The sequence below is a fragment of the Thermobia domestica genome, chromosome 7 (assembly GCF_964235325.1).
Source record: "Thermobia domestica chromosome 7, izTheDome1.hap1.1, whole genome shotgun sequence".
Lineage (NCBI taxonomy): Eukaryota > Metazoa > Arthropoda > Insecta > Zygentoma > Lepismatidae > Thermobia > Thermobia domestica.
Window position 1 is genome coordinate 179,209,876 of NC_137460.1, and position 20,176 is coordinate 179,230,051.

At 34.6% G+C, this 20,176-nt stretch overlaps 1 protein-coding gene across 2 annotated transcripts in view; it reads right to left on the reverse strand.

Annotated features, from left to right (window-relative positions):
- Nucleotides 1-11,480: 11,480 nt before the first annotated feature.
- Nucleotides 11,481-20,176, reverse strand: part of LOC145690591 (protein obstructor-E-like) — a 78,186-nt gene continuing 69,490 nt past the window's right edge. For both annotated transcript variants that reach the window (XM_081765631.1, XM_081765630.1), the window contains exons 3-4: nt 18,216-18,404; nt 11,481-12,198 (exon numbers count right to left, since the gene is read on the reverse strand). In XM_081765631.1, coding sequence (XP_081621757.1) covers nt 11,837-12,198; nt 18,216-18,404 — 551 coding nt within the window. In that variant the 3' untranslated portion in view covers nt 11,481-11,836. The remainder of the gene's footprint in view (nt 12,199-18,215; nt 18,405-20,176) is intronic.

A 20,176-nucleotide genomic window follows, 5' to 3' on the forward strand; every position in this document is an offset into this window, starting at 1 on the left:
TATTTAAATTAGCTTATTAATATTCAACTCATTTTCATTTTTGCATCTCATTTATTCACACATATTCTCCCCACCATTCTATTACCATTTACAGTTCTCACGGTAATTTTCGAAGCGACACGATAAGAACATACACTAACTCACAGTGTGACTTTGAATAACTGACCGCTGCTCGACTTCTGCACAAGCGTCATTTCAGATTTTGCTTCGGGGGTCAAGATCCCTTGATATAAGTAAACTTTCGCGCCTTTCATTGATTTAATACTATTCTATTGATGAAATGTATATAAAACTCAAACTCAGGGGGGGAATTGCCCCTCCTTGCCCCCCCTAGATGACGCCCCTGCTTCTAGGCTGATAAAATCATGTAAGTGATGTCAGATCTCTTTCTGTTTGGTTTCAAGTTGTTATTTTTCCTATGCCAAGAAACTAAACTTTCAAGAATTGTATTGTCTGGCATTACACTTTCAGCTCCCTTTTATATTCAGCGATAGGAAGCGTGTTGGATTTCACTATCGTTTTTGCTTCCACTGACATGATTTTGAATCTGTCTTACGTAGGCAGTAGCGTAACGCAAAAATGTCGCCCCCCGCAGGATTATTTTTAGCCCCCCTTCCCATGACAATTAAAATTAATCATGCTGAATGTCGAAGTTCATTTGAAGCGGTATATTCTTCTATCATTTTTTCTGCAAATATTTCATTATAGTAGGCGCTCGTGGAATGAGGATGGCGAGGTCACTATGATAGATTCAAACCCCATTAAAATCATAGCAGCAGGTATGAATGTAGTTTTAAAAAGTCACATTTTCAAAATGAAACACGTAAAAAGTATAGATAGTCAAGCAACTAATTCACAAGTTGTATTACAGAGCAAGACCTGGAGTGCCTGTCCCTCAAATAAGTGAGCTCTTATACAAACATAGATGGCAATATAACGCAACAGATTATGGGATATAGTTGTATCCTTTTCGCAACTATTTAGCTACTGGTCGCGAAATATCTTTCTCACTAAATGATTACCAGATGTATCAGTATCGTTTCCAAATGACACAAATTTGTTATAGTACAATACAACTGTTAGCCGTTAGCCTGATGCTTTTATATTCCTTAGTGAATGTATATATTAATATTTGTTAACTTGAAAATCATCCGTTGCCTTTATGTTATTGTAAACCATTGTTTGGTTTACACACAAATATTTGGCACTAAGTAAAAAAAAAAAAAAAAAAAAAAAAAAAAAAAAAAAAAATACTGATCTCCTAGAAAAAATAATTTTCCTACCCTTCAATGTGACTGTAGTGTGTTTGTATTTTGTACAGGTAAGTGTGTGTTATCTGCTTACACACATCCTTTTTAAGGTCACTGTAACGTATAGGTCTCTTTATATAGATTTCAGAAAATTTTTCAATGATTGAAGACTTTGGGGCAAAAACCCGTCAAGTTCAAAAAGAGAAAGTGTAAATGAGATAGCTTCACAATGGTTTCTCGTCATCCGATTTTCTTCAAACTTAGCACATATATACTAGACCGAAAACAAGTCGACACGTATTTTTTTGTTTCTGTCGGAAAATAGGTTAAGGGGGTAAAGAACCCCTTTTCAAAAATAGGCTCTCGTGTTTAAAAGGGTCACTTTAAGAAACGAAACTCTGACAATGCAAAGATGACTTCAAAATATTAAATACGGGTTTTGTCGCTTTTGCGAGAAAAGGTTGCAGGGGCAATGCCCCAGAACCCCGCACAATCCTTACGGAAATTGGATTTCAATGGTATTGCTTCAAACCCTGATATGTTGTAGATATGGTGTTCCTAAGAAAAAGTCTCAACGGGCACAACCACAAATCACTGATCATTTGGCCACTTCAGTGGCACATTTTTGAAAACAGGCGAAGGTAATGACACTCTGGATTTCGGTAAAAATGACTGAACGTTGGGCGTAACCATCAATCACTGATTGTTTGGCCACAACGAGACCACTTTTTTTAAAGCAGCAGAAAATAGTGATATTTTGGATTTCGATCAAAATGACTGAAACCGTGATATGTTGTAGATGTTTTGATCCTGAAAAAGAGTTTCAAAAAGCACAACCACCAATGTGGCCGTTTGGCCACTACAGGGCCACATTTTTGAGAACAGCAGAAGGTAACGTTGTTCTGGATTTCGGTAGAATTCCTTGAAACTATGATATGTTGTAGAAATTGTGATCCTGAGAAAAAGTCTCAATTTGTAAAACCACGCATCATTGACCGTTTGGCCACTACTGTACCACTTTTTTTTTTTTTTTTTTTTTTTTTTTTAAGTGCTAAAGGTAATGGTATTCTGGATTTCGGTGGAATTGCTTGTTGTAGATATTGTAATCCTGGAAAAAATCTTAACAGGCGCAGCCACCAATCAACGACCGTTTGGCCACTACAGGGACACTTTAAAAAAAGGAATAGAAGGTAACGGTATTCTTTATTATGGTGGAATTGCTTGAAACCGTGATATGTTGTAGATGTTGTGATCCTGAGAAAAAGTCTCATGGTCACAACCACCAATGAGTGACCATTTGGCAACTACGGAGCCACAGTTTTTTTAAACAGCAGAAGGTAAGCGTACTCTGGTATTTTGGTAGAATTGTATGAAACCCTGAAAATTCATATCCTACAACCCGGAAAGGGATGGGAAGAGTAACGGCGAACGTATTTAAGCATAGCCCATATTCACATGCTCATCTCACGGGAAAAAGCAAAGCCCTGGAAATCCCTAGACAATTTTTCTCAGGATCACGACATCTACAACATATCACACTTTCATTCATTTACACCGAGATCAAAAAATCGTTATAACCGGCTGTTTTTTTTAATGAACCTGTAGTGGCCAAATAGGGTTGCCAACTGGCCGGTTTTTACCGGCATGACCGGAAATATTGCTGTTATTTTGATTAAAGTCGATGATTGGTACAAACTTCTTACCAACCCCTTTATGATTGTTTTTTTTTTCCTCAAATTTGTACCTAGTGCGAAGTATAGATTTAAAAAGTAACTTTCATTCTATAAATTCAAAACTGTCACCTTTCCCCATCTATAAATAATATACTGTATTTTGTTCATGTGTTTAGATAATTTTAAAGAAGACAAGGACTGTATCAGGGAAATTGTGAACTTTGCTTGAATTTGAATTTTATATATTTATTGAGAGTGAAAAATGATTCCTTAAAGCAATTTCCTGTAGTTGAAGTATAAGTTTAAAGAATAAATTTCATTTTCCAAATGCAAAATTGTCACGTAAAAATTAATATACTTTTGTTCATCTGTTTCAATGACTTTAAAGAAGTGGTAGTTGCTGTTAAATACAATAAAATGATTAATGCAATTTCAGTTTCTCATTTATAGCATAATATATCTATTAAGCTTATTAGTGATTGTACTAAGGATATGTAGAATACAGGTGTTAGTGCACTTTTGTTCACGATAGTACATTTCCTTCCATGAATGGGTCCGAACAGAGATATTTCACACTCAGATCTATACTATAGGGAATTTTGAGGGGGAGCTGTTTTTATTATTATTATTATTATTAATATTAATATTATTATTATTATTATTTTCCTGGGTTGGCAGTCCTATCCTAATACGATGGTAAACTATCATAATACGATGGTTGTGTCCATTAAGACTTTTTCTCATGATAAGATCTTCAACATATCTCAGTTTTACTCAATCTTACAGAAATAAAGAACATTGTTATATTCGGCTGTTTTCAAGAAAGTAGCCCTGTAGTGACCAAAGGATTAGTGATTTGTGGTTGTGTCCATGGAGGCTTTTTCTCAGGGTAACAATATCTAAAATATCACAGTTTCAATCATTTTCACCGAAATACAAAACATCACTATCTTCGGTTGCTTTCAAAAAATGGCCTCGTATTGGCCAAACGGTCAGTGAGTGGTAGTTGTGTCCATTAAGACTTTTTCTCAAGGTCACAATAATTACAACATATCACGGTTTCAAGCAATTTCACCGAAATCCAGAATATCGTTAGCTACTGTTTCCAAAAAAGCGACACTGTAGTGGCCAAACGGTTAGTGATTGGTGGTTGTGCCTATTGAGACTTTTTCTCAGAATCACAACTTATCACAGTTTCAGTCATTTTAATCGAAATCCAGAATATCGCTATCTTCGGCTGGTTTCAGAAAAGTAGTCTCGTAAAGGCCAAATGAGCACTGATTGGTGGTTATGCCCATTAACACTTTTTCTCAGGATCACATTTACAACATACCACAGTTTCAGTCATTTTCACCGAAATACAGAACATCACTATCTTCGGTTGCCCTCAAAAAACTGGCTTCGTAGTGGCCAAACGTTAGTGATTTGTGGTTGTGCTCGTTGAGACTTTTTCTTTGGAACATCATATCTACAACATATCACGTTTTGAAGCAAATCCATTTAAATCCAATTTCCGTAAGGATTGTGCGGGGTTCTTTGTCATTTCGAAGGGGACCATTGCCCCCTGCAACCTTTTTCTCGCAAAAGCGACATAACCCGTATTTCCTATTTTGAAGTCATTTTTGCATCGGCAGGGTTTTTTTCTTTAAAGTGGCCCTTTTAATCAAGAGAGCTCTTTTTTGAAAAGGGGCCCTTTTCCCCCTTAACCTATTTTCCGAAAGAAACAAACAAACAAAAAAAAACATGTCGATTTATTTTCGGTCTAGTATATATGTGCCAAGTTTGAAGAAAATCGAATGACGAGAAAGAGAAACCCTTGTGAAGCTATCTCCTTTACACTTTCACTGTCTGGACTTGACGGGATTTGCCCCAAAGTCTTCAATTTGACCTTTTACCTTGAGAGTGGACCTAGATGGCTAGTTCGGTTATTGGATCTTGGTATTGACCTAATTATCTATATACCAAATTTGAGCCCCCTAGCTGTTATAGGTAAAAAGTTATCTTGTTTACAGAGAAACGTATTTCACCCCATTTGCGAATTCGTATAGCTCGTACCTCGCCATATTACTTACATCTATTGCTCTTGTTCTCTCACATTCAACACTTGAAATACTGAGACTGGTCAACCGTTCTTGAGACATTGAACTGCGTAAATAATTCTTTATCAGTTTAATTTTGAAAAAGATCTCTCTGCTGCAGAAACACTCATAGGTTAGGTTATAAATTAAAATAATATATATAAAAAAAGTGTGCATACACCGGGAATGCTAGAAGCCAAAGTATAGTTATCTATTAATAGGAGATATGCTGGTTCCTGAATCGTTGTTTGCAACTTTATTTCATTGTGTAATACCAATTTGAAAACTCAACAATTTAAGTTATAAAGGTTTTGAACTGAATGTAGTAATAGGGATACATATTCCTTTTGCTTAAATTTTTGCGCCAAAAAGAGCCATGTTCAGCACAATGTACAGACGGCAGCAAAATTATTTTTCCTTAATCCTCGAGTGCTAAGATGATTTTTTAAACTGATATTACTAGAATGGATAAATTTTTCATCCAGAGCATATTTTTCCTTTTCTAAAGTAAATAATATTATTCAGGGAAATTGATATTCCGTATTCAGCTCACTTTTTTGTTGCTTTTAATTTTTGACATTTTCTTCGTGGTGGGCCCCCAAACTCTGCTGCCCCCCAGCACTGCAGGCCGTGCGGGCCCCTCAGTTACGCTACTGCTTTAAGGAGACGTCAGTCGCATCAAAATTTTAATGAAACGCTCGAAGAGCTTGATGTATGCAAATTGCCGCTATGACTGTTTACAAGAATGTGTTGTCGCACACGTTTTCCACATTTTTTTCTTTTCCTTCTGACTTTACCTCTTTTTAAAATTTTCATTTGGCCCCCTTTTGGTTTGGCCCTTGTCTGTGCAGCGATTGCCGCCTAGCCACTTGGGCAAGTCCGTGCCTGCATCGTTGACGAGTTCTACCACTTAGTCATCGCGGCCCAATATGTCTACTTATCTGCCATAAACAGGTTGCCTACATGAGGAATCACCGTGTGCGTGGGCCTTTCCATGATTATCCAGCTTCCTCCCACACGAAACATACACAGGAATTTATTTCGGAGGAGCCCAAGTTCAATACGAGGACAAATTGTATTAAAATTTATAAAATTGCTCCTAAAATTGGATAAAATTTACATAAAAGTAGCGATTTCGGGGAGAGTCCGAAGACCCAGGTCTCACCCTCTACCTTCCACCTTTTTTTCATTACGATAGTAGCATGCGACAATTTCTGCCCGTCAGAAATATGCTGGAAACTCCACTACTAAGGACACAATTCAGATAAAAAACAAGGGTACAAACCCGTATTCATGCAAAAACTGCCAAGAAACGTACGTCCACATTTTTATTACATCATTATTATCCACCTCTATCACTGTCTTCCTTAGCCTTGGAGCACAATCTTGAGACATTAATTTTTTTAAAAAGGAGATCTTTGAGTTTTACGTCCCACAGTTTGTCGGTCAGGCTAAAGGAAACTATGATGATGAGAATGAATGAGACAATAGGAAGAAACAGGAGAATCCCGAGAAAACCCACGCAAACACTGCGTTTGTTCACCACAAATCCCACTTGCCGCGAGCTGGGATCAAACCAAAGGCCTCACGCGTCAGAGGTGAACGCTATACCACTGAGCTACTGCGGCCCCTACGTTGAATTAAGAACAAATGCGTGCAGTACTATATGCAGTGTGCGAATTGACGGGGGGAATTCCAGGGATTTACCCCTCTGAGAAAAAGTTACCCCCCTGGAGAAGAAAGGTTTCATTCCTTGCAGGGATAACTTTTCAAAGTACATAGAGGAGCCAACCTGACTGCTAACCTATATGAGAAAGGTCAACGTTCTACACTCTAACGAATGTATTACAGTGTAATTTAATCTATGGAAGTAGGTTTACAATTTACCAGTTATATTCATACCATAATTAGGCAAGTAAACTAACGAACTGTGCCTCTTACAGTTTCTTAGCATAATTTTACTTACGTTCGAAAGCTGATATGCTTGTCTCTTCGCCGCTGTCATGTGATGTGTAACCATATGTCACCTCAGCTCAGGGGCAGATCCAGGGGGCGATCGGGGTGATAGCCCTCCAGAAGAGGAAACTTTCTTATTTTATATAGCTATAAATAAAACCCATACCAGAGTTCGGAGTTCTTAAAAGTAGCTCTAACAGTAAGTAGCAGTATTACAACCCACCGCCCCATAGAAGTCCGTTCTGGATCCGCCCCTGCCTCAGCTGCATCACCGTACTGCGTGCTCATGTTCATTCGCATTCTGCTACAACTGAAATCCCCTTGCACTATTACTTCATTATAAAACATAGTACAGTGTAATATTATTTCGGTAAGATTGTTACCTTTACTTTTTAATCTTCTATGATATTGCAAATCATGCACTATTCCAGTCTCGTTTTTAAGAAATGAGGAAATCTCATAAATGGGAACCTGAGAATTTGCCTTGAGCTCACATATGAAAACATGTTTGAAAATAATGAGACATTTTTCCTCAAATGTGAGTAAAAATTATTTATTTTGTTTTGAACGTGTATTTTTCACATTTCTGAGCAAGGAAATTTTTAAGGGTGTACATATATGCCAATATCTTCCTTAAATGAGACACACATATTCGCAATGAGAACTGAGTGATCTGGTTAGGAGTTTGGAACTCTCAAGTGTAAAGAAGAATTGCTACCATTACGTTTGCAACAACGGAATCTTTTAACCGATACAAACGAGCCTCAGGTTTTCAGGACTCACATAAACACGAAGGGTATATCTATAGTGAAGACGATATATCGTTCTGAATAAATGCTGAAGATGTATTTCAGAAATAGAACATCAGTTAGTAATCAGACACATGGAGGTTCTTTATTAACGCACCCAAGTCTTGAACCTGTCCTATTATACAATATTAACATATGACCAGCCATATATACGTTAAATATGTATACGTTACATATGCATACGTTGGAGATGAAGTTCTAGATATAGAAATTTATTCCATGTTAAAACGTGTCCTAAGTTCCATAAGCTACAATAAACATGAATGGTTTAGTGCATCGAGATATCAAGGTTATTGCGATTTTGCTTGGTTTTCAAGGGAACACAAAGTATTCTTGCTATATCTGTGAATGGAACACTTGGGCAAGACATGTATTACGTATCTGACGAGTTCCTGCGTCAGTGTTGAGGATTCGCTGTTGTTGCATTTACATATTGTTATTGGTTAAAGAAGTTGTCAGGAGAGGAGATACAAATGGTTTTATGTATTACTTTGCAGGGTGGCCAGATTATAAAAACACTAAATGTAATAGACAGTCCATTTCTTGGTTTGTCGTTAAAGTTGTTGTTGTGATTTGAAATAGAAAGTGGAAACAATAACAACAACGAAAACACCACAAAAGTAATGCATTTCAACATTAGAAGGACTATATAATTATAAAGTGTAAAACTTTATAGAAAAGAACGTTTAGTCACGAACACTGCGAGCGATTTCACCATGATACTTTCGGTAACTGAACAGTGATATGAGGGAAAGTCGAATGTTGCTATGTATGCGAAAAATACATCCGGGAACTATTTACTCTATTTGCTCCGATATCTAGCTGGGAGACATTTTTCAACATGATTTTTGGGTTCACCGACCAAATGTATATGAAGAAGAACTAAAATTTGACTTATTAGGAGAAGCTGTATAAAACATTTCGCCTTTAAACAGTGTAATGCAATTTGAACTGTAAGGATTTGAATTTAATTTAGCACACATTTGCAATTGTCATTGCGAAACGTACAGAACTGGACATTGAGCAAAGAAACTCGTTTAGGGGACCAAGAAGATTTGGTGAAAGAGAAACAAAGAAAAGAAGGAGATGTAGCTAACACGAAAATGAGTGACTAAAAGAGTGGAAAGTAATCTAGGAGAGAATGATAAGCAAATAACGTATGGTGAAAAAAATTTGCACAAAATTTGCAACACTGCAAACCCTGGCAACAATGAACCGTGGCACACGATATGAGTTATACAGGAAGGTTAGTGTATCTGTCGTGCATTAGCAAGTGCAGGAGAAGAATGACGCACAATGAAATGAGTTTGGCGTTAAATGAGGAACAGCATCGTAAAGTAATCGTGCAATATTGGAAAGACATTCCGAATGTTAAAGTCAGACCTTGTGAAACACTTCCAGAGTGTGAGATATTCCAGACGAACGGTGTATAATATTGTGTCGTATGAACGTGGAAAGGAAGGTCGGCAGTGTACGGAAATCGACATTAAGTGATCCCAAGTTGTTGAGACAACTTTGACGAGCTACTGCAGGTAAGGTGGCAAAATCGTACCGAGAACTTGGTAGGAAATTTCACTGTGATAAAAATACAGTGAAGGATGCTTTACAGAAAATGGAAATTACCAGACGTAAACGGAAAACTATGCCGAAAGGTGCGGAACAACACATTGTGATTCAGAAACAACGTTTAAGAACTGTGGTCACCAAAATGCTCACTGTTACAAATGATGTACTCTGCATCATGGACGATGAGACCTATTTTACATTAGATGATCACGAGTGGCAGCCTAAATCGTACTACGATCTAGGAACTGATGATGTGCTGATTCAATGCGTTTTTCTCCGAAATCAAAATATCCACAAAAGGTGTTCCTATGGCTTGCGATGAGTGAAAAGAGACTCTCTAAACCGCAATTTTTCAGAACGGGTCTTGCGCTGAACACTGAACGGTATGTGGAGTTCTGTCTGCCGAAAGTTAAACAGTTCATCTGAACGTATCATCGTGGAGACAATGTGGTGTTTTGGCCAGATTTAGGCAGCTGCCACTACGCTACAGAAAGTCTTGCAGCCTGGCTCACTATGGTATACGATACATACCCAAAAATCAAAATCGTCCTAATGTTCCTCAACTTCGGCCTACTGAGGACTTTTGGGCAAATTTAAAGAGACAAGTGTATACCAATAATTATCAGCCAACATCCGTTGCAGGTCTTATCCGACGGATCCGTAGATGCTTGAATGAAATTTATACATCGTGTTTCGCGTCATCCACGCAAGAAGTTCCTTGCAATTGTTGGAAGGCCAGCAGATATGGCGTAAATATGTTTGTATATTAAAGTTCAGATGTCATTCTTGTTTAACAATCAGAGAACACAATAAAATTGCGGATGTTCAGTGTGGCAAACGAATTACAATTTTGTGCATTTTTTTTTTCACCATACGTTAAAAGATCCTTACATCGAATTTTGCAGATCATGTCGAATAAACAAATTAAAATATTCACTGAATATGTTATAGTTACAAAATATGAGTCTAGTGAAATATACATACACAATAAAGGTAAACTGCATAAAAGCTGAAATCTAACTGCTATGGAAACCACCTCTTGAGTTTACATGCAGTCTGCTCAAGGGATAGTAGCACAGTGTTTCGTATTATTCCATTCTGTTTTCTTAATAGGTTGCGTTTTACGTTCGATGTAAAGCTAGCTCATAAAAAAGGAACCTACTGTTAAAGAGGGATCCAAATCGCTACTCAGATTATATCCAGGACGATACACTCTTAGCAAATTTTGAGCATGTTCCTTCGTGTATCAAAAATTTACTCAATAATTCTAAGTATTACTTTTAATGTCTGTTTACATTGTGTATATATAAAAATTTTATTCCTCTTTTTTCACATATTTCTACATCTTTTCAAATTGACATGTATCTCTTACTTTTTCATTTAGAATTATTTTAAAAGATATTTTGGTGCAATTTAAACTATCTAGTACTAGCTTATCCTATGGTAAAGGAGAAGGAAAATATCTTAAAAAAGATTTATAAAGAATACAAAAAAGGGAAAAAACATTTGTGTTTTATTTACTCAATATGAACGATTACACTCAATCACAATACAAAACACATGACATATTTAATATTAAGATCATCAATTTTATAGCGTCCTTAAAAATATATTTGTTTGGATTCGAAGCTAAGAACGAGTTATAAATGTATATAGATAAGAAAATATAAACGTTATGCTATTCTTAGGTTTATTAATTTACTAAAATTACAGTAGAATTATTAGTTAGGAGGTAAAAAAGTTTGTCTTCCGTATTTTTTGGAAGGTTTGTTTGTCCAAATCTATAGATTTGTAATCATAATATATATAAACGAGTCAGAACACAGTCTTCTTATGTACATGCTGTATTTCGTTAATACTTCTTTCTTATTTCGAATAATATTATATAAATCACTTGGAGGAAAATATGAATAACCTATTCCCTGATATTCTTATCCTAAAGCTGTCCATACAAGACTTAAAAATCTACTGCGATTAAATTATAAATTGGAACTGTTATGTAGATGTTTTATTATATGTAGTTCAATATACCTCAATGTATATAGAAGAGCTTGCAAACTTTCTATTAAAAACAAAACACTGTAAACTTTTTGTTCAAATAAATGTAGATTTAAATATTGAAGTGTATTTTGGAAAATAATATTTAAAAAAAAAATAATGCTGAATATAGTATCTTATGGCAAAGATTATAAGCTATTAGAACGTAGTTCATGTACTTGCAGGACTTCTGAAGTAAATAGACATAGCTGGGTATAACATGACCCTTATGAAGTACGTTCTTTCAGACTACACATTTTAACAAAAATTAGGAATGAAGTTATAGTAGGAAAGTTCGTTGAAGTTTTCTTTATGAGGCGTTTTAAGTAACTGACCCTTAACGCACAGCTCTTGGAAAACATTGAATTGTTTCTTGCGATTTCGACATATTAAGTATATCGTTATTTTTATATATAAAAAGAAGTCTTTGAAACGCACGTAAAAACCAAACTTGGACTGAACAAGTCTCAATTTCGAGGCCTGTTTCTCAGAGGAATTGGCAAAGCTCCAGGTGGAATGTTCAGATCTCCGCTGGCTTGCTGTTGTCTATTGTCGTTACCTGGGAATGGTCTTGGTCTTCCCTCACCTTGTCCGGGTCTCGGCCTCAGTATCTGGGGAACGTTTTCGTCTTCCTCTTCTGGAGGTGGAGGAGGAGTTGTAGGTACATCACATTCTTCTGTGGGTGGTACAACACATCGCAAAGATTTTCTGTCAAACACTAGCATAGCTGGGCAGCGCTGAAGGCGGGGATAACCTCCTTGACATTGCCAGTATCGGTTGCAAGACTTTCCAAGAGGAACGTTGCCATTTGGATCATCGTTGCAGAGAGCTGAAAGGAGGGAAGAACAAAATGTGGTGAAACTAAGCTTTTCATTTTGTTTTCTCTAAATGCTAATGGAGCTGTAATGAATTCCAAGAGTGAGAGATAGATATCTTTATATACGGAGTGGATCATTTATCTTGAAATGAACTTGTAACTTTTAAATTAATTGACAAAATTCGATGAAATTTTGTATTGCAATTATCGACAGGGAGATATTGTTTGGTACACTCTGCAGTGCCACCTAATTAACAGTGTTATATCTTTTAAGCATAAAGTTATATACACTTTTAAATGACATTATGTTAGGTAATTACATGTTTCAAATGTCTATGTTAAACCAAAACTTACTATGCTACACCATGTTTATTATTCAGTTACAAACCAAGGTCGTTGCAGTATTACAAACATCCAAATTTTGAGACCTCTACAACAGTAATATTGCAATTGAGACAGACATGTCACTGCAGATAGGAAGTGTCAAATAGTATGATCATGTTATGACGTATTTCTAGCAAGTAGGAAAGAAGCCACAAAGGAATGGAAATTTTCCTTTCTACAAAATCTTAGAAGTGCTTAGATAGTATCACGTCCAACTGATAGGCCATTTTCAATAAATGTCGGTTACACCAATCTGACATCTCACCTTTTTCAGAAATATAATAAACATTGGTAAAGTTTGCAACACTGTTTAAAATTACAGAATTTCAAGAACTTGTAATTACAACTACCAAAAACTATTACTTATCTTACAGATAGGCAGTCGAAACTGGGCCCTTCGATGCAGAATAGCAAAAAAGTCACTGAAACCATGGTGTAACCAATCATCAATATTCATTATGATAATTATCAAAAGTGTACGTGCAAAATATCTTTGTTGGAATTTAAAATCTAGTAAGGTGGCTTGATTAACTTTAATGATGTTACTCGTTCATGACCTCCAGAAGAGAGATAGCAACTGGACTCCGAGGAAAGAAGCTCCGTAGAAACAACCGGGGTACATATAGATGAAATCAAGGGGATTTGTTATTATGGTTTCTTACACATTTTACACCTTCAAAATAAGTCACTAATTTGAAGAAACCACAAATATTCCCACCAAATACAACTATCAACGTGTCCCCAAAGAGATTTATTAAGGCTAGAAATGCAAAAGAGCCGACCTTTCCTACTTATTTAAATATATTTATTTAGTTACTTTTTATTATTTTTAGTGCAGGTATCACCTTTGTTTTACTATAGTGAATTCTCCAATCAAAAATGTCTTTACAACATTCAAAACTAACGAGATCCATGTTCGGTTCTGGGCTGGGTATCTTTATTGGTTTCCAACTTAGCATTCCGCTGCAGTGAATACACAGGTAAATAGCATTACTCATGTAACATTTATAAAGGATTGTTTTGACACTAACTAATCGCATTTATCCCTCTGCTAGGTGTGGTGACACCATGTTTTGTCTAACAAGTAGAAATGGGCTGAAACTGGTTACCTACGGTGGGGTACGACCCATTAGTACCGGTTTGTACTCAATTACTTTCTGGAAATGAGAATAGCTTAATTGTTTTATGTTTTTAGTAGATCTAACTATTCAATCTAAAAATAAAAGTTAACATATTGAAATATTTTAATAATTAGCATAACACTACACATTATTATTTGTGTTGTGTTTATAGGTCTGAAAATGTCGAAGACTAGACGATTTGTAAGCATAAAATCTATAAAACACTTATTATGTTTTGACATTGCATTCATTGTACAATTTTCTTTAAATAATTAATACAATACCAGTAACAAAGTGACTATGTTTGTTTTGAATGAAAATACAAAAAAAAAAAAAAAAAAACTGAAATTTAGATAGGAAATACACTCAGCTAGCCCAACGGTAAGCTGTAGAGTTTAGACGTACTGTGTATTTATCGTGATGCTGTTTTACAAATGTTCGGTCTATGTCTTCTTTCTTTCCAAATTTGAAGATGCCTAGAAGTTACAAACGGAAGTCGGACCGACAATCATGGAGTCGATAGAGTATGAAGCTAGCCAATGGTTTTACTCAACCGATTGAGTAAAACTGGGTAATTTGACTTTTTTCTTTTATAAAAGCATTAAGAAATAAGTTATAGAGCTCTGCAATTGGTAAGGTCATAATAATAAACATCAATCTATATACTACTTGTTCGATATATAATCTTACAAAACTACAATAGCACAGATTTACCTTCCAGAAGCCATCAAACCTTAACTATCCGGTTATACTCCACTTTTCCCTATATAGATAATTACACATGTTTCGCGTAACCAGTTATGTAGATGTGTCTTTAGTTTTAGAAAACCTGAAGTTTTAGTTTATGTATAAATCATAAAAGATAATTTTGTTCCACTAAATATAAATACTTACATTTTGAGAGCAATCGTTGCTAACACTATTAAAACCAAATTACCATTAAAACATTTTCGTAGTAGGATACTACTATAGTAGTTATACAAACGACTTGTTTGAACTAGAAAACCCACTCTGTCTATCGATTTTCTCGTTTTCTTTCCTATCAAGGGATCGATTACCTTTGATTATGGAACTTTTCGTATATATATATATATATATATATATATATATATATATATATATATATACAGTGGCGGATCCAAGAGGGGCTATAGGGGCTATAGCCCCCCGCCTTGACACTCAGATATACACTGGATAAAATGGGCTTCAATCCTGCTTTACACTGGATAAAACGGCAAAATATGGTTTAGCCCCTCCCTTGATCATATTCTGGATCCGCTCCTGTATATATATATATATATATATATATATATATATATATATATATATATATTCAGAATGTAATAGTTAAATACTTTTTCCGGTTTATAGTAAGAAGAGAATGATGGAACGTCCTGGTAATTTTTCATTTCATTAACGTTGGACTGTTCAAAAAAGTCCAAAATTTTCTATGCAAAAAGTCGTGGGGAAAATTTTGCCTTCTTCATCTTTCAAAAAACTTTTGTTATGGAGCCCTTGCATGGCACTACGTGGCAGCTATTTTACTGGTTTATGTCGGTTCCATTTTCCCATCATTAAATAAATCACGTGTTTATGATAGCTACTATGACTAGATACTTTATTATAAACATTTGTATGTGGAAAGTAGAAGTATGATATTGTTTGTAATTTGATTTACATATCCTTACCTAAATGTTATAATGTTTTAAAATGCATTTCTTACAGATAGCGTTAAACCTGTTCATTAAATATAAGATATGCAGATAATAAATAAACAATACTTTAAAACTTCTAGTTTACAAATGATTCCCTTACATTGATGAGTAATACAGTGTCACAAGGAAAGGAACAGTCCTAATTTTTCACTATACGCTGACTAACATTTAACAAACTTTAATAGGAGTACATAACTATTATTATCACTTTGAACTCTTGTGTGATACTAGTAGAATACATTTAAACTGTTATTGCCCTAACAATGGTAATAGTACTACGAGACAAGTTACGAAGCTCAAGAATTCTCTATGCAACCCGGAAGTGATAGAATTTAACAATTTCCAGTTTTAACGTTGATCACCATAGAGCAAATACGATAAATATAGTGATATTCTGACTTTTGGAATCGATTCAACATGTGAAGAAAACATAATATCGATATATTCATCTGCATTTCTCTACTCAAATCGGAAGTGGAAGAAATTTATTACTTCCGGTTTCAATATTGATCTCCATAATGCAAAAATGGTAAGAGATAACGATTTTTTAAAATCAATTCAGCATACCAAGAATAGTTCTATGTCATCCGTAATTCTCTATTCAAATTGGAATTTGTAAAAAGCTGGATTGCTTTTCAGGTTTGAACGTTGATAACCACAATAGAAAACTTACAACAGATAGCGGAAAACATTTTTTTAATCGACTCAGTGTTTCAGGGAAAGATACCACCTTTACCATCATCTTTCTACGAAAACAGTAAGTGGTAGAAATGTATTTACTTCTTGTTTCACTATGGATTTCCTTAGATAAAAAATGAATAAGAAAGAATGAGATTTCCGCAACGAGTTAAGCGTCCAAAAACATGTTTCATCCCCGACTTCATTCCTTTAATGCAACCGAAAGTTGTAGAAATCCGGTACCATATCCAGTTTGAATATGATCCTTCATTTAACAAAAAAAAAAAAAAAAAAAAAAAAAAGTAAGTAATTAATAGTAGGAGATGTACTTTGATATTTCTTCATTATCCCAAGGATACGTTTCACCTCTTACCTTATTCCTGTATATCTACTCCTAATAGATCGATCAGTTTCAGTATTGAGTTATCAAAGTTCCGAAGTCTATCGTAGATTCAGGAAGTGAAACCAAACTCACCTATTTTAATTTCTCCTTTTAAGGTAAGCTTTGTACATTACCACATACTAGATCAAAATTAATATGTTCTTTTCAAAACCGTACACACTAGCATCCCTTACATAGAGGGTGATTACAAATTATTTTTGGGGCTTTAATTAAGTGAATCTTCTCCTTCATTTACAATGAAGAAATTAAATATACTTTAAAAGGAAGGGTAATTTAAACATTTTTTTTTTTAATTTGCAAGTAGTGTTTTGTAACACCACCATAGCATGGCTCAATTTGTAAAAATGCTTTTTGAGCGTAAAGTCTTCTGTCTCTTCAAATTCGCGAGATGTAACTCAGCAATTGGAGTGTAAGGTGGTTTTCGGTGGGTATATAGTCAGAGAAATTTTCGTTCGGAGCCCCAAAAAATATGTAAGGTGACGAGTCAAGAACTAGCAATGCCGATCAGAACTGCTTAAAACTTGTTACGAAAGAGACTGCAATTAAGGCCGTTCCGTCCTCAACTGTTTCAGGTCCTATAGTCTGAAAAAAAAGTAACCCGTTCCAAATTCCGCTAAAAATGCTTGACATGAAAGATGATCATTTTCTTAAGTCATGTGATTTTTAATAATGAGGACTCATTTGATCTTAGTAGTGTAGTGAAAACGCATAATGTATTTTGGGGGTCCGAAAATCCACATAAAATAGTGCAAAAAGTGAGTGATTCACCTAAAGTGAGTGCTTCTTTTTTTTCGGGGGAGGGGGATATTTAAATGACAATTATGTGGATCTTTCTTTTCTTGGAAAACACTATTACTAGTATAGCATATTTGAAAATGTTCCAGCATACCCTTAAGTGGATCGTGAGAAAAAAAAACGAACATCGTTTGACAACAAGATGACGTGCTCCTTCGTTTTCATCCTGAAGCGCGGAATTGGTTGAATGTTGTTTCCTCCCCAACGATGGATCGGTCAGAATTGTGAGAATGAAGTGGCTTTTCAGTAGTGGTTCCTAAAATCTCCCTGAAATTTCCTCATTCCCTGCGGTATGTAAAAGATGGTGTTTACGTGCCACCGCAACCTGCCAACCTCCTGGAATTATGACGTAGGAGTGTTACAGCAGTGAATCATGTCACACTAGACATGGTAGCTTCAGTATTTGATGAAACGGACTACAGATTAGAGTGTGCTGTAACTAGGGTGTCCTACATTGAAAAAAAAAAATCTCGTAACTTGCGAAAAAAAACTATTTAAGTTACTGTTCCTTTTAAAGTACCTTTCATTTCTGTATTTTATATGCAATGGAAAATGCATTTAATTTGATCGATGTTTATTTAGAAACATTCTGTATATTGCATCACGCACCTTACCTACTATACAATTACACACTATTTGTACACGTTTAAATAAGCATAGTAAATATTAATTAATATTTATGTAAGTATAACTTATATAAGTATTAATTATTACACTTACAGTTTGACTAAGTATTAATTTGATCTCGCTTCTATGAATACGAAAAAGCACAAAATCCGCTATCCAAAAATATGCGTAGTCAGAAACGAATAGTTGTTTAAAACTCTGATGTATTTTCATAAATAGTATTAACAGACATATACTATTAAATAATTTCTAAGTAATTCATACACATAATTTCTTTTTCACCAAAACAAATAACTAAATACTTACGGTGCTTTTGGCATCCTTCAACATTTTCTGGCCAATCACAAGAGTGTGTATTCTCGTTGTAGAGAAGTCCACCAATGCACAATTGTTCAGTGGCTGTTCCATTCCAACAAGTCCAGTAACGTGTGCACGAAGTTTCATGACCAAATATTCCATAAAGCCAATCACAATGATCCGTGGAAATTGGTGGGTCTATTTAGAAAGATAAAATTCCGTATAAGTGGAACAGTTGTCTTTGTAAAAGAATTCGTAGTATAATCAATTAGTACTATTGCAGAATCGTTAGTTAATATTGATAAATCATCTAATAAAGGCGAATGGTGAACATGTAAACCAGGTTTATGTATTCCTTTTATCACATGTTCAATTAATGTTGGTGATGTAAAGGTAGAATATAGATTTGTTAGATATTCCAGTGTAAACTGGCGTTCAGCTGTATCTGGAATTATGTTCGTAAATAAATAAAATAAATAAATAATGAATTGGGTAAACTGTATTTACAGATAAAAAATATCAATTTACAGTCTAAAGCTAACCCATCACCGTTAGTTCTCTCTGAACAACCTACAACAACCTCAACAAAATGTATGAGTAAATTTTTATATTTTTACTGTACAATTACAAGCTAAGTTACATACATTTTTTAGAGTATCTTCAGAATAAATGGATAAGTGCAATAAAAGAGTTTTCAGAATAGTACGAGTAGGCAATGATATGAAAGGAAAGGAAGATTTATGTTTCTCACTCAAAATAAATCCTTGCTTTAATTATATTTACATGTGATAGATAATTTGTGTTTTGCATTTGAAATACAACTTATTCCCTAGACCTAAATATGATTTTGTAAGGAACGTTGTGTAAATCTACGCAATACAAATGTCAAATGGTACCTAATATAAAGATGTTAATTACTGTACATTCAACAAAATGCTTTTATTAATGTACTTAAAATTCTTTGTTCATATAATAAATAGATAAGATTAAATTAAAGAAAAATTTTGATTCGAGAATTTCATGTCAATTTAAATAACAGCTATTAGTATTATAAAATATTATTGGAAAATGTCCAAATGTACATTGTAATGGAATAGATCATCCTTTATGAAACCAAGTCTGTATTCACGATAATTTGGAAAATGAACTGTATAAGAGAGAGAAATATTACCAGAACATAAATAATTACATGCAATTTTACAGTTATAATAAAATAAGATCTATGATTCGAGGTTTTTAGTTCGAGTAATCTATTCTTAACATTCACAGTGTAACAGTGCGATCGAACCGACCTAGAAATGTGATACCAACTATTTGCTACTATTATTTATAGTTACTTTTGCTATTAACATCCATATTTTCGAACGTCGATGCAATGAGTAACTTGAAATGACTCAAGCTTGTAACAATGATATTACTAACTAGGAGAGCAGAAGAAATAGTGAAATGTACTCTGCTCTGATAAATATTCATACTTTTTAACATGAATATTTTACTGATATTATAATAACTGATTATCATTTGTTAATAATTTGAAAACACTAATAACATAAGCTGTCACTGTTCTATACGAGACACTATTTGAATATAAGATTATAGTGATCAAAGATATATAAGTAGTATAGAATTAACTCACAAAACGATTTCTTTCTCTAACGTTAGTGACAAAAACAGGATATTAGTTTAAAGTAGTCACTTTCAGGCTAAAATAAAACAGAAAAGGAATTAGGTCTCATTTCGTCCAAGGAAATTATCTGGACTAGCATCTGCTATATTCTGGAAACCTAAAAATATAAGGTAGAGGTAATGCTAATTGAAGAATAATTATCGGTACATTATTTTCGAGCAACTGGTAGCTCTGTCGAATGAATTATGGTACTATTATTTCTTTATTTAACGTCTAGCAAGGGAAGCGTTCAAATGAGTAGTAATTGTTCAGTCGTACTAAATACTGACAAGAAAACACATTT